General features: G+C 38.8%; 1 protein-coding gene across 1 annotated transcript; it reads right to left on the bottom strand.

Annotated features, from left to right (window-relative positions):
• Positions 1-1,579: 1,579 nt before the first annotated feature.
• ppm1g (protein phosphatase, Mg2+/Mn2+ dependent, 1G) lies at positions 1,580-11,927 on the bottom strand. Its single transcript, XM_055037088.1, has 14 exons — positions 11,796-11,927; positions 11,410-11,538; positions 9,763-9,832; positions 8,901-8,986; positions 7,741-7,870; positions 7,542-7,656; positions 7,265-7,455; positions 6,649-6,830; positions 6,435-6,560; positions 5,352-5,454; positions 4,169-4,300; positions 3,943-4,072; positions 3,762-3,861; positions 1,580-3,160 (listed from the first exon to the last, which is right to left on the bottom strand). The coding sequence occupies exons 2-14, from the start codon at positions 11,518-11,520 to the stop codon at positions 2,966-2,968; spliced, it is 1,671 nt and encodes a 556-aa protein (XP_054893063.1). The 5' UTR covers positions 11,521-11,538; positions 11,796-11,927; the 3' UTR covers positions 1,580-2,965.
• Between the last annotated feature and the right edge of the window lie 1,326 nt (positions 11,928-13,253).

The raw sequence follows: 13,253 nt of genomic DNA, 5'->3' as shown, positions 1-13,253 counted from the left end.
CCACAGAAACAACAAAACTGCTCATCCGTGCATTGGAAACCAACAAAAGGAAGTGTAAAAGTGTGTAGAAGGAAATGCGTTGGGGTGTGTTGGGAGCCATTTTTAGATCCCAAGGACAGTGGATGCTTCCTGTTTGGCTTTCTATTGTTCCTGCAACGACAGCAGTCCTCAGGGAGCAGAGTTAGTGTGTCCAACATCTCATGATTTTACATATCTGATTAAATAGATATGTAACCAGTGGGTAGGTCTCATGATTTGTTTTGTCCATAATGGTTTGATGTGACTGGTTTGTTTCACAGCTGCTCTCTAACTGGGTGGAAACCTGCTGACTCTTCATGCCACAGACCTACCTCTGACCGCTTCAAAGCGACATCTTCACGAACTCAATATTTTTATACCGCCATATGGTGGAGAATCAGGATACAGCAGGCAACAGAACGCAGAGTGGAGACAATTAAACCAGGGATGCCCCCTGGTGGCGGAAAAGGGAAACAGCAACTCATCGGTGACTAAAGCAGCAGTAAATATGTATATATATATAGATATATATATATATAAATATATTTGGTTAATTTTACTTCAGAAGAGAAGGGATTAAGAAAATTGATTTTTCTCAAGCAAGAATAATTCTAGGATGTACTTATTTCAAAAAATGTTTTTTGGGAACCATAATGAAAAGTCAGCAGCAATGATTGATATTCTGCATCCAATTAGCACATCTTTGGTTATACAGCTCTGGAAAATATATATAGAGCCCACTGCACTGAGCCCCATTGAAAACCTCCTGGTTATTCCTCCAGATAATGGTTTCTGAACTATTCCCAAGTTAAAACATTAGTGTTAAATGAACATGAACTTGTTTTCTTTGTATTATTTGAGATATAAAAGCTCTGCATATTTTCTGTTATTTTGACCGTTTCTCATTTTTTGCTAATAAATAATAAATGTTTGCTTGAAATTTCAGAGACATGTTGTCAGTTCACAGAATAAAATAATGTTAATTTTACTCAAACATATAACTATGAGGAGTAAAACCAAAGAAATTGATCACTTTAAGTGGTCGCTTAATTTTTTCCAGATCTGTATAAAATATACTCTGCTGCCAGGTAATGACACCATTAAAAATCAATTTCTTTAGGAAAGCAAGTTGCAACCATTTGAGACAAACTCGACCTCAAAATAAACTCAAACTGGTTACTTTCCTTTCAGTAATGGAAACGTGAAACCCTTTTGAAATTTTGGATCTGCAGTAATTTACACTTTACAAAACATACATCCCATTTACTGTGTTTCATGCTTAATTTGTTGTGCAGAAAAAACTCAATTAAACCTTTTTATTTTCTAAAAAATGAGTTATTTTTGTGGTTTGAGTTTGGACGCAAGCAGCTCCAAAGCTTCAGAGTGTGAAGCTAAAGGACCAGAAAGGAAAATAACCATGATTGTCCTTATCGCAGATAGAAAGTCAGCTAAATTTTAATTCTTTCCATCAACAGAAAACGGGCCTCGTCATCTGAAGTCCGAGGTTTTAACTAACAAATTCTGCATCTCAAAATGCTGCAATTACTTTTTTAAGCCACGGTCTCTTTGCCTCTGTACATTTTATTCAAAACTATATTAATTTTATTTTCTAGAAGAAACAACCAGAATTTTTTAAGGCATTCATACACACAGAGTAAATGTGATTATTTAAAAAAATGTATTTGTATGTACTTACATACTGGTGTCAAAAGAGTATGCACCAAAATGTCACACTGACTCACAATTACAAAGAAAAAGCATTTCTTTCTTTGATTGCAAGTATTGAAAAACCTATGTACAGAAAAAAGGTTACGCTGACGAGAGAGTACACTAGAAACTTACAGTCACATCGATTTAAATCAGACTTCTGAAAATGAAAACCCAAAGGAAAAATAATAACAGTTACAGACTCGGTGCTCTGAACTTCAAAATGTTTCCGTCTCAAAAAAATAACCCTGTGCTTTCTTCCTACAGTCCAGCAGCAAGGTTTTATCAGAATGTGCTTATGAAAAAGAAATTCCTTCTTTAAAATTTGCCACAGGACTGATTTCATCCAAAAGAAAAAAATATATTTTTACGTAAAATACATGTCCTAAAGATTATCCTTAAAAGGTTTTACAGTGGGAACAAAGGAAGGTGCTGAAGACGATCCGGTTTTCCTGCCGTGGAAATTTGATGAGCTTCAAAAACGGCAACATTTTCCCCACATGAACATTTACAGGCTTTTCAACAACACAAACAAACCAGGAATGAGAAAAAGGCATTTTACAAGATCAGCAAGACAAAACAAAATTATTAATGAATGATGGATACTTAAATGGAAAGATAGATATATGAAGGACAGGAGCAAATAACCCATTCCTCTCTTTGTGATGAGCGAAACCAGAGCCACAGGTTGGGATTTTACGACAGAGGAACCCGGAACACGGAACCGACACATTCAGACAGACACGCAACGACCCGAAGTCGGAACATGATGCGCCTCACTCACTGACAGCAGCTACAGGAAACTCCCGCCACCTTCAGGGACACAGGCGGCGCGGCGCCACAAGGAACGGCAGGTCCGACAGCAAAACACCAATCAGACGCAGGCAAGTCTGAACAAAATCGATCAGGGAAGCGACTGGAGCCTTGAGGAATAATCTTATTTCTGTGGACCGGTTTCCCTTTTGCGCTGGGGCCTTCATTTGAGAAATTCATTGAGTTGGCCAGACAAAGTCTGAACCGATAAAATAAAACGGCTGCAGGGCGAGTCGATGTGGAGATCCACCCAGAGCAGAGCACGAGTGATAAAAAACAAAAGCACACGATCTCAGGGGAGCTGATGTTGCTCTCTGTGGCGTCGGGGAGGAAATTATGTCGGTGAGGTAAGGATTTCATTTTGTACAGAATGCGTCTGTGGTAGCGTGAGACCAGCGGCTCCCTCTGGGGGAGTTCCTCTCCTCCTTTAGTCGCTTCTCGCCTTTTTGCTGTCGTTCCCGTTCTCCTCCGGCTCCGCCTCCTCGCCGCCCTCCGGCTGCTTCCTCTTCTTCGTGTCGTCCGACTGCGCCGGGTGCGCCCTGAACGTCACGATCATGCAGGTCATGTTGTCGCATCCCGTTCCGTCTCCAGACGTGTCCGGCGCCAAGCAGTGGTCCAGGAGCTGTTTGGGATTTAAGTGAAGAACCGGTCAGAAACCCATCAACACCTTTGGACTGGAAGGAATAATTAAGGAAATTCACACAATGGAGAGACGGAGTTTTCACTAAATAATAATGGTAATAAAAACAAGAAATACAAGAAGAAACGCCAAATGATTGATCATTTCCTGGTTTCTATACTTTATTATTTGTCTTTGAATGTTCAGGTCGCCAGTGTGTCGCAGTCTGCCCAGGAGCGAGTACCTGCTCAGTATATTTTTAATAATTCTTTGATTTTTAAAAAATAAAAAGCCAGGCAGCTGCGCTAACCCAAAACTGGTAATTTAAGATACAAAATTTCAAGCATATGCCTATTTTTGTTTCAGCATAAATTGATTGAATTTATTGATTGAAGTTTCATTTGTTAACTCTGTCTTTTCCTATCGGGTCACATAATTTGAACAGAATCTCAGTCTGAATAAAGAAATTGTTTTGTGATTTAAACATAGTTTCTGATTTGAATCATTTTATTAGAGATGCAAATCTTTAAAGTGGTTAAGTGACAAATCAAGTCAATTTTAAAAAATCTAATGGATTAAATAATTGCTGGTGAGAAGCTCTCACCTCTTCCACGATGGAGGACAGGGCTCGGGTTTGTCCGTCCTGGTCGGGTTTGATCCTCTCACTGATGAAGTCCACCACCTCCTGACTGCTCAACACATTCCTGCAGTCATAGAAAACGCCCTTAAAGACTCTCCTCCATGCAGGTTTCCACTATAAAACGCATTTATAAAGTTTGACGCACCAGATGCCGTCGCAGGCGATGACCATGAAGTCGTGATCTTCGTTCAGTGTCAGAACTTTGACGTCGGGCATGGCAGAGATCATCTGGTCCTCTGGCGGCAGCGACTTGTTCCTCTTATAGAAGTGGTCGCCTGAAAGTCAACATCAACAATCTGCATTGACCAACTCGCTCGTTTCAGGAGGCAAAAACAAGTTTGAGAAGAGTTGAATTAATTTCAGCTTCGCACCGATGGCTCTGGAGAGGTTCAGTCCTCCGTTGACCCGTCCGTCCATGGTCACCTTCCCTCCAGCGTTCTTGATGCGCGTCAGCTCCACCTCGTCCTCCGGCTTGTGGTCGTAGGACATGTCCACTGCTTTGCCTGCAGTGACAGAAACACACGGCTCTTTTTATTTCATACAAAGCAGCTGGAAGTCTTTAAAGGAGACACCTGTTCATTCCTTGAACAGGTTCAGTTTATGGCCTACGCAAAACATTTTCATTATATTTTTGCACAAAATGATTAATAGATTATGAGATTTTATTCTGCTCAGTTCTGCCTGTTTTGAGCTCCTCTCAGATTGAGCTGTTTTAGGACATCTTGTCACTTTAAATCCAAATAAGCTGCTGCTGTTCCCAACTCAATGTTTACATTTAAAGTCATTTCCATTTGCACATAAAAATGGCTTCAAAATGATGCTCAGTTATGCAACTCTACATCTTTGAAAAGCAGAAGTGGAGCATCCTGCACAACCAACAAGAATGCAGCAAGTGATTTCTGGGTAAGTCAACAAGAAAAGCAACTGATCAAATGGGTTAGCACTCTACTTGGGTTGCTAGGACAGTTCGTTTTCTAGACACCAAAAACAAATTGCACAAGAACTTCTGGGTGTTCTTTTTAAAGCACAACCAGAATAAATTCATATTAGTCCACCAGAGGGCGCTGTTTTACTCCAGAACAATATGTAAGGCGCACTGTCATTTTAAGTGCACCTCTTAGTCCAGTAAATATGGTACAAACTTTTTTATTTTTCATAAGTTCCATTTAAAATACTTATCAGATTTCTTAGCCACCTTTTCTTCAGAAAAAGTTTGTTACAGTTAACCATTATCTCTGAAATACCACCTTAAATCTTTACAACATCTTTAAATTAACGGACGTCTCCGAGTTAAACAGCCGGAATCAGCTTTCCAAGTGGGATTGGGCTCTTTGTGTGTAATTTGTAATCTTAAAATCTATTCTTATGTTACGATCCCTCCACATTTACAACTAAACCAGCTAATAGCATTCAGACAAAAATAAACCAGAGGAGAAATCAAGAAAAATCCAGAACATGGAAGCAGCTGGAACCAACCCGAGATTGGTGAGGGTCACCATGGCATCGCTCAAGCACGCTCCTGCTGCCATTTTACAACAAGCAGAGTGGATTTACCTCGTTCAGACACGACGCAGCGCGAGTCGCCGGCGTTGGCCACGATCAGCTGCTTCCCTCGGATCAGAGCCACGACGGCTGTGGTGCCGCTGTCCGAGCCGGGCTGAAACAAACATGGAGGACGGGCCGACCCATTAAGGATACAAGAACAAAAACCATCTTAACCAGTCAACTAAAAGCCCCCCAAAAATCAGATTTTTAGCTTCAATGATTTGTTTTTTAAGAAAGTAAAACTATGAAGAACATGCAATTCGGGTTTAGCTGAAACAGATAAGTGGTTTGTTTAAATTACAACTGAGATTTAAAGATTTTCAATGGCATTTTGGGTATTTATTGGGAGAACATTCTCAACAGCCTTTTCTTATCCAAATAGGGACGATTTCATTTAACGTTTATCGAGCTAAAGTCTTTTCATAATAAAAATGTAGATTTTTCATGGTAATTTCCAAGTATTCAAACTCATAGATAAAACAAAAAAAGAATATATAACACTGAAACTGGAATAAAATTTAAATATCCAAAACAATAATAATTAATATGGATAATGAAGCCTTGGCAACCAAAATAGCATTTAAAAAAGTAAATAAAAATTTAGCTTAGAGAAGGAAAACAGGCAAAAGAGGCAGGTAGTGCAAACCAAGTGCTCTGTGTCAAATGTCACCGTTTCTCAAAATGCCGGTTTTTCAACAATAATAAAGGAGAGTGTCTCTTTAAAGACTGTTGTCCAAGTTAAAATGATTGAGCTTACTTCAACTTATTGTGCAGTTAATTGATTTATTGCTTATTGTGATCATTCTTATGATGATTATTATTCATCAAGAGACTTAAGGAAACATGTAGTCTTATAACAAGTAGTGTTTTAATCTGGAAGTATTCCTTCAGTGCTAATGAGACAACAGTTTGGATCAAATGAGTATAAATCCCTCCAAAGTGGCTTTCTGTTGCTTTGCATTATGGGTCTTGTAGTTTAGCCTCTTGAATTTAAACAAAGAAGAGGATGAATCCAATCTGTATTTGTGAATCTGTAATGAATCCACCTAAATATTCAAATTTAAGAGAAGAATATCTCGTGTTTCTACAGACCTCTTCTTTTCCATCCATTCCTGGTAGACACATCTCCTCCTCTTCATCCTCAGAGTCTTCCTCTCCCTCCTCTGTGTCCTCTTCCTCCAGCTCACTGGTGTCTGCTTCTTCCTCGTCGCTCCCATCCTGAGAGGAAACAGAAAACGTTGAAGCAAAGCTCAACAAAGTGATTCAGTGTGAACTTTCGCAGTTTATTCTGGTCCGCTCTTCTCACCTCTTCGTCACTCCCCTCCTCCTCCTCCTCTCCCTCCTCAGACTCTTCACTGTCGTCAAAGAATCTGGATTTTGAGTCTCCGCTAGCTTTTGAGGACGCAGAGGAGCAGGAAGGCCCGGCATCTCCTTCTGCTTTCACAGCTTTCTCCTCTCCGTTGGAGCTTCCCTTCTCTCCGCTCTCAGCTGCAACAAAGTGCAGAAGAAGAAGAAATAAATCTCTACTTTATGAAGACCTCTGGACAGGTTTTGAACATTTTCACAGTAAAATTCAAACACTTGGGTATTTTTTTTCAGCACCACACTTTGGAGGTAAAAAATACAAAACAACTTTTGCAACTTTCAAATGTTAAAATGTATTAACATTTGAATTAACATTTTCTCTAATCAATCAATTGGTGACAATGTTTGAATTGATTTGTCCCTTTTTAAGTACATCATCAACTAAAGTCAACAGATTCCAGTTTATTATTAAAACTGTGCAGTTTGAATATCAAGCATTTGAAGGACTTCATAGAGAAATTAATCACTTTATAAACAAACACCTGATTAAGATTCAAGTATCTTCAAGGGTTCAAGCACCATATGAACCCTGAATGAATGGAGGAAGGTAATTTTACCTGAACTGCTCCCCTCACTGCCTCCTGTTCTCCGACAGGCTCTCAGTTTGGACCCACACACCGCTCCTTCCTTCACTTTCCCATCACCCTCCTCCTCGTCCACCTCTCCGTTCACCCCTTTCTTCTCAGGATCTTCTCCTTTATCCTTCGAGACCTCTGCGTTCTGGGCGGAGGCCTTCTTAGCTGCACCGCTGAGGAAAATGGAGGAGAAGCTGAACTTCCAAGAACTCCTTCCTTTCTGCTGCAGTAAAACCTGTGAATGTGGTTTCTGGAGTACCTGGCGGCTGCCGCTGCATGTTTGACGGCGTTGAGGTTCTGGCCGTAGCGGACCAGCAGCTCCTCTATGGTCATGGTGGCCTCCTCATGGAGCAACGCTGCCTCCTCGTTGTCCACTGACATGAAGAGAAACAGGATCAGAGTCAAACTATGCTGATGTTGTTTCACGTTTCCAGTCATCTGAGGTTTTATGAGCTTACAGTCGTCCTCCTCTGCCACCTTCTCAGACTGCGGCTCCTCGGCGGGGCGGCCGGAGATCTGCACCAGCTCCTTGATGACCTCCTCTGTGGTTATTCTGCCATCAATGGCTAGAAATGCATCCTCCAGTGCCTGCAAGCATGAATAATGTCTGCTTTGGAAAATGTCCTTAAAGCCGCAGTATGTGTCTGTTATAATTATTTATTTATTCTTTTTACATTTGTTTAAACTTGTTAGCATACGAGAGATGACCTGCTGGATTTTTTTAAATTTTAATTTTAACTCCTCTTCTACCAGTGCCATCTAGAAACAACCAATCAGAGGCAGGAGGTGGGTCTTATTGCTGTCAATCACGGCCCCTCTCCTACACTGCATTGATCATAGCTTGTTGTGAATGCTAAGGTTAGTTAGAACAGCTGTTTTTCTGTAACGGCAAGCTGTTTGGCCGGCGTATGCACATTTAGCAGCGCGTTCAAGATGTTGATTGACAGCGCCAAGACCCTCCCCGCTGGCTCTGATTGGTTGTTTTTGCATCTCTTCATTGGCAACACTGGGAGGGCGTTGGAAGAGATTTATCATTTCACTATTTCAATAACGTTGTTTAATGTATTAACCAACAGTTACACATGTCAGTAAATTATTGACTCAAATATTAATTACAATAATATATTCCAAAATAATCATGTAGAGGTAAACAACTTTCATGTTCAAATTAAATGCTTAAAAATAAACAAAGAACGTAAAAAAAAAAACTCTAAAAATGTTCTTGCTAAGTTATTTGGTATTTAGCAAATAGAAGTCATTTTGGCAATTCTCTAAATAAGAAAAGTTTAATCTGATTTAACTTCAGACAATGAGAAAAAAATGTGTCTTTATTAGATTTATAAAAATACCTAATGTTTTCCAACTTTAAGATTTAATAAAGTGTTAGATTGCACTTTGTTGCAAAACAATAACAGCCTAAATAAATATTTTCCAAACATTTGAAACAAAACAACTAATCTTTAAGCATTTTCAAGTATTTCAAGAATCTGTACAAACCCTGGATTAAAAAGCCGAGTTTTTAATGCTCCAAACACATTCTGTGTGTGACGAAGTGATAGGAGATCTCATTTGAGATGAAACAACTTTTGAATTAGTTTCCAATTCATCAGCTCCTCACCTTCTGCAGCTTCCCGTCTTTGTAAGTCCTCTGCTCCTTGATGATGTCAGGAAGATACTTTGAACAATACAGAGCCACCTCTTCACCTAAATGACAGCAGCAGGCGATATAAACGCTCAGGACAGTAGAGCGGCATGTAAAGCAAACAAAGCAGATCACCATGGAAACGACAGGAAAACAGCTGAGCCATCATAAAGTAAATTGACTAGAACAAAGTTTGCTTATCAGGCAACAAAATTTGCACAGGTTTCCCCGATTCCACTTTAGAACAACACTTCTTCAGATTTCTTAGTTTCAAATAGTAAAACATTCATTATGTAAAAATTCACACCAAATGTTTTTACAGTGGCCTGGGAAGTGAAAACTAGCTGAATAAAGAAGCACATAACACTGAAGCATCTGCAGCACCACAGGTGCACCACAGGTGCTGCAGATGCTTCAGGTTTTACTCATGTGACAAAGATTCATCTTTATGCAGCACCTGTGGTTTCAACAGACAAGATTTTATTAAACTATTAATGCTGTGGTATAAAGATGGTTTGTTGTGCGGCACATTTGAGGTGGAAACATGCCTGGAGGAGTTATCCAAACAGAATTGACAAATTAAATTAAACACACAACTAACCAACATGAATAAAGCAGCAACTTCATAAAATTAAATAGAAAATGTAGCAGCATTCAAAATGCAGGAAACTGAAATGTAATCTGTAAGGATTGTGTCATTAGAAGAACATATTGAACTACACGGAGAAAACAAATGGAAATATAAATAATCTACACCTGGAAAATTTTTAAATCAGACTTCAAACTCTATTAGAGGAACTTCGATTTCACTTAAAAAGCTATACTTTAATTTAATTACCTCCATGGCCATCATACACAGCAAACATGGCTGTCTCTTCATCGAAATCTGGGATGCAGTTGTGAGCGTCCTGAAAAAATTAAATGAATCAAAACATTAACAAAAGGCTGGTGGGAAAAAGTGGCCAATTTTATGTTTAGAAGTGACAAATACATTTTATAAATAATATCTATAAAACAAAGATAATAGTTTAAGACTCAATCTCCTTGAGCCTCTCCTTCCCAACATTTGCAATGAGATTCTGACCAAAAGAATACAAACATTGCATGATGATTACATTTTTTTTACAACCAATATGATCTTATCAAACTGTAAAAATGTCTAAAAAACATGCGTCTGAATTAATTTTGAATTGAGATTCAACAATAATTTCCCTCTGCACACAGATGTGCAGGATAACTGCAGCGAGAGTGCAGCTCACCCAGTTGCACAACATATCTTTGTTTTGCCAGCATTTGCACCGTGCAATTCATTAAATGTACGTTCTCTTCTATTGTAACGTTTTCCTTACATTTTCTCTGCATACCACAAGAACAGCAAAGAGAAAAACGTGCTCAATAAGGGGAAATGTTATAACATTCTTTGTGAAGGACAACCCAAACAAAGGACCTCATTCAGCCTAACAATGTTACGCTAGATGGGGGTCCGTGATCAAGTATGGATCAATTTCCTCTTCCATTGCACACCTAAAGATGGTGATGTGATGAAAGACCTGGCATTTCTACCTAAATTTATGCTCACTGTAATGCATAGCAAGTGATGGAAGAAATGAAAAATGCCCCATGATTGAGTAACCAAGGTTTCCCTCAGAAAAAAAACTTGTGAAGCCTGGTGGTTGGTGCTTGTGCAGTCATTCATTCAACTCAGAAAAAACATTTTTTTGAGTTAAGGAAATTTCAAAATATTACTTGGTAATTATGTGTTATTGAAAGATAGGAAGCTTAATACCTGAACACCAACTATAAAGTCTTAAAAAATGCTAACATTTCAAAAAGACTTAAGTAATACTAAGCCTGGCGGGGGAAAGTAAAGTCTGGTGGCCCACTAGGCTTATAATACACTGGGGTGAACCCTGTGAGATATTTTCAACTCTTTGGACAGGTTGGTGATTTTATTATATGTTAAGTGTCTGTGATTTATTAATATTTGACAATAAAATACTTTTAAGAATGAATACAAAAAATGTTACATGCATCTCTTTGGCTATAAATTAATCAATTTTGAGATTTATGTTTTCAAATGCAAAATTCAAGATTCAAACAGCTTGTTTGAAGTAATTAAATGATATGCAGATGTTTTGCTTTAATCTGCCAACAATATTCTTTTAAATGTAAGTTGGCATGTGAAAATAATCTGATAATTAGTGTTTCATGTCTGATAGATGGATCCCAGTTACAGGAATCGCTGATATCCAGGAATGCCGGTAAACAGAGGATATCAAGAGGATGGGATGTCCCACCAAGTCAGAGGGTTTAGTGAAATGTCTGCATAAATGCTGCTTATTTTAAAACACCTCCTCTCGACATAATCAACAGGCTTTTCACATGTTTTTGATGCGCCGGTCTTTTAATCAGTGGAGGCAGCGTTCTCATCGTTCAGTGAACGAGCTACCGCGATGGTTGAGCGGTGAATGACTTTCTGCCTCACCTCCATGGAGACCCGCCAGCCCTGCATGGCAGAGAAGCCGTAGCTCATGCTGGTGTTGCCGCCGTCGGAGGAGGTCTTGGTCGTGTTCGGCTGCGACAGATATGCCCCCATGGTCTTCGTCTACAGTGGCTTCCCACCGGGAGAGAGGACGACAGCACACGTTAACTCCTTTTATGAAGACACGGGAGTATCAGTGGGGGAAGTTTGGGCTCATTTGACCAGCTTCGCAGGTTACCGCCGCTAATCAGCTAGCTGCAGTTAGCAACAGCACAACAAAAAGTAAAAAGGCACCAGCTCGGTGCTAACAGCAGCCAAACCGGCTCAACTTCCAGGGGCTGCCGTCAGCAGCCTCCCAGAGGCGGCACACTGAGCCGCGGCAAACCTACCTTTTCTGTCCGAGCGGGTTTAGCTTATTAAAGGTGAAGAGGGTAGATTCACATAGAAAATATTACACGTGTAGCGATAAAAGCCGCTGTCTTCCCCTCCCTCTCCTTCTGCTACTGCTACTTTTACTTCCTCTTCTGTCCACCTCCAGCTGGTTAGTAAACCATTTGTAAGGCGCATTACCGCCACCTACCGGACTGACTATGAAGTACGCCATGTACTGACGTACCCCTGGAAAATATTCATGGATTATTAGAACCATTGTATGTAGATAAAGGAGTAAATTTCAGACCAAAATAACTGAGAAATTTTCTAGAAAATAAATTGGAAATTCCTGAGCTCCAAAAGTCGAAAATGTACTAGAAAAAAATCTCTGAAATTTTAAGATTTGTCTCAGAAATACTTAAAGAAAAAAAAGACATTTTTGAGTACAAAGTCAAAAATGTGCTAGAAAACACTCGGGTATTTTGAACTTAATCTAGAAAACTTTCTCGAAATAACCTGGGCATTTTTGAGTTTAAAATGTTGATTTTTCAAACTCTGAAATTTCCTTGTTTTTCTAGAAAATTGTTGAATTTAAGATCACTTTTTCCAACAAGTCAAACCATAGACTGGCAGAGTTGGGTAGTAACTGGTTACTTTTAGAAGTATTTTCACAATTCAGTACTTCTTTTACATTTTTATTTGAGTAACTGTATTAAGAAGTATTACTCTTACTTGAATGAAATTTCTGTTGAGTCACCTCCAGTACTTTATAAGTAGAATTAGGAGAAATGCCATTATGAATCAGAGAAAAGCAGATCATGGTTAATTGTTGGATAAATTTAATAAAGATCATCCAGTTAAGAAAGTATTAGAAAAGTGTTGGGAAAGAGGACATGAACAAATCAATAGTTTTTGGGTGAGTTGGAAATGATAAAGCAAAAACATTGAATGTATATAACAAAGACTTTAGTCAACATTAGGGCTTTTGAGACCTTCATTGATATGGAAATAAATTAATGGCAGATCATTATCAAATATTAAGAAAAGAAATATTAAAATATTGGCCAAGAATTTTATAATTGAATACAGAATAAATATAATGATTATTTAAAAACTGATACTGATAGTTTGAAAGATCAAAAAACTGAAGTGGTTCCTGAATTAAAGATTAATATTTCAAGAATAACACCTAATGATCTGAGTCCATATGCAGTATATTTATGTACTATATCACTAGATTTAGAACGGGTGGAGAATACTAAAATAAGTAAAATAATAGTTTGTAGTGATTCATTATCTGCTGCTCATGTAGGTATTGTGGGTAATAAAGGAGCAGATAGGTTGGCTGACAAGGCTGTTAAAAAAGATGTTGACATGCCAGTAATGTTTTTCTAAATCCGAAGGAAAAATATAGTTTGGAAAGAAAGTAATAAGTTGTGAAAAATTAGGAGGGATAATGAATGGAAGGCGTTGAA

This window comes from Poeciliopsis prolifica, unplaced genomic scaffold, assembly GCF_027474105.1.
Source record: "Poeciliopsis prolifica strain line A6 unplaced genomic scaffold, Auburn_PproV2 SCAFFOLD011, whole genome shotgun sequence".
In the NCBI taxonomy this organism is placed as follows: domain Eukaryota; kingdom Metazoa; phylum Chordata; class Actinopteri; order Cyprinodontiformes; family Poeciliidae; genus Poeciliopsis; species Poeciliopsis prolifica.
Note: the sequence above shows the minus strand (reverse complement) of the source record. Positions and strands in the feature narration are given on the sequence as shown.

Excerpts from the sequence above, each read along its gene's own strand:
- ppm1g (XM_055037088.1), bottom strand. The coding sequence starts at position 11,520 with ATGGGGGCATATCTGTCGCAGCCGAACACGACCAAGACCTCCTCCGAC. Across the intron at positions 8,987-9,762 it reads TGTGTATGATGGCCATGGAG|GTGAAGAGGTGGCTCTGTAT; the intron begins GTAATTAAATTA and ends GCTGTCATTTAG. Across the intron at positions 4,301-5,351 it reads CTGCGTCGTGTCTGAACGAG|GCAAAGCAGTGGACATGTCC; the intron begins GTAAATCCACTC and ends CTGTCACTGCAG.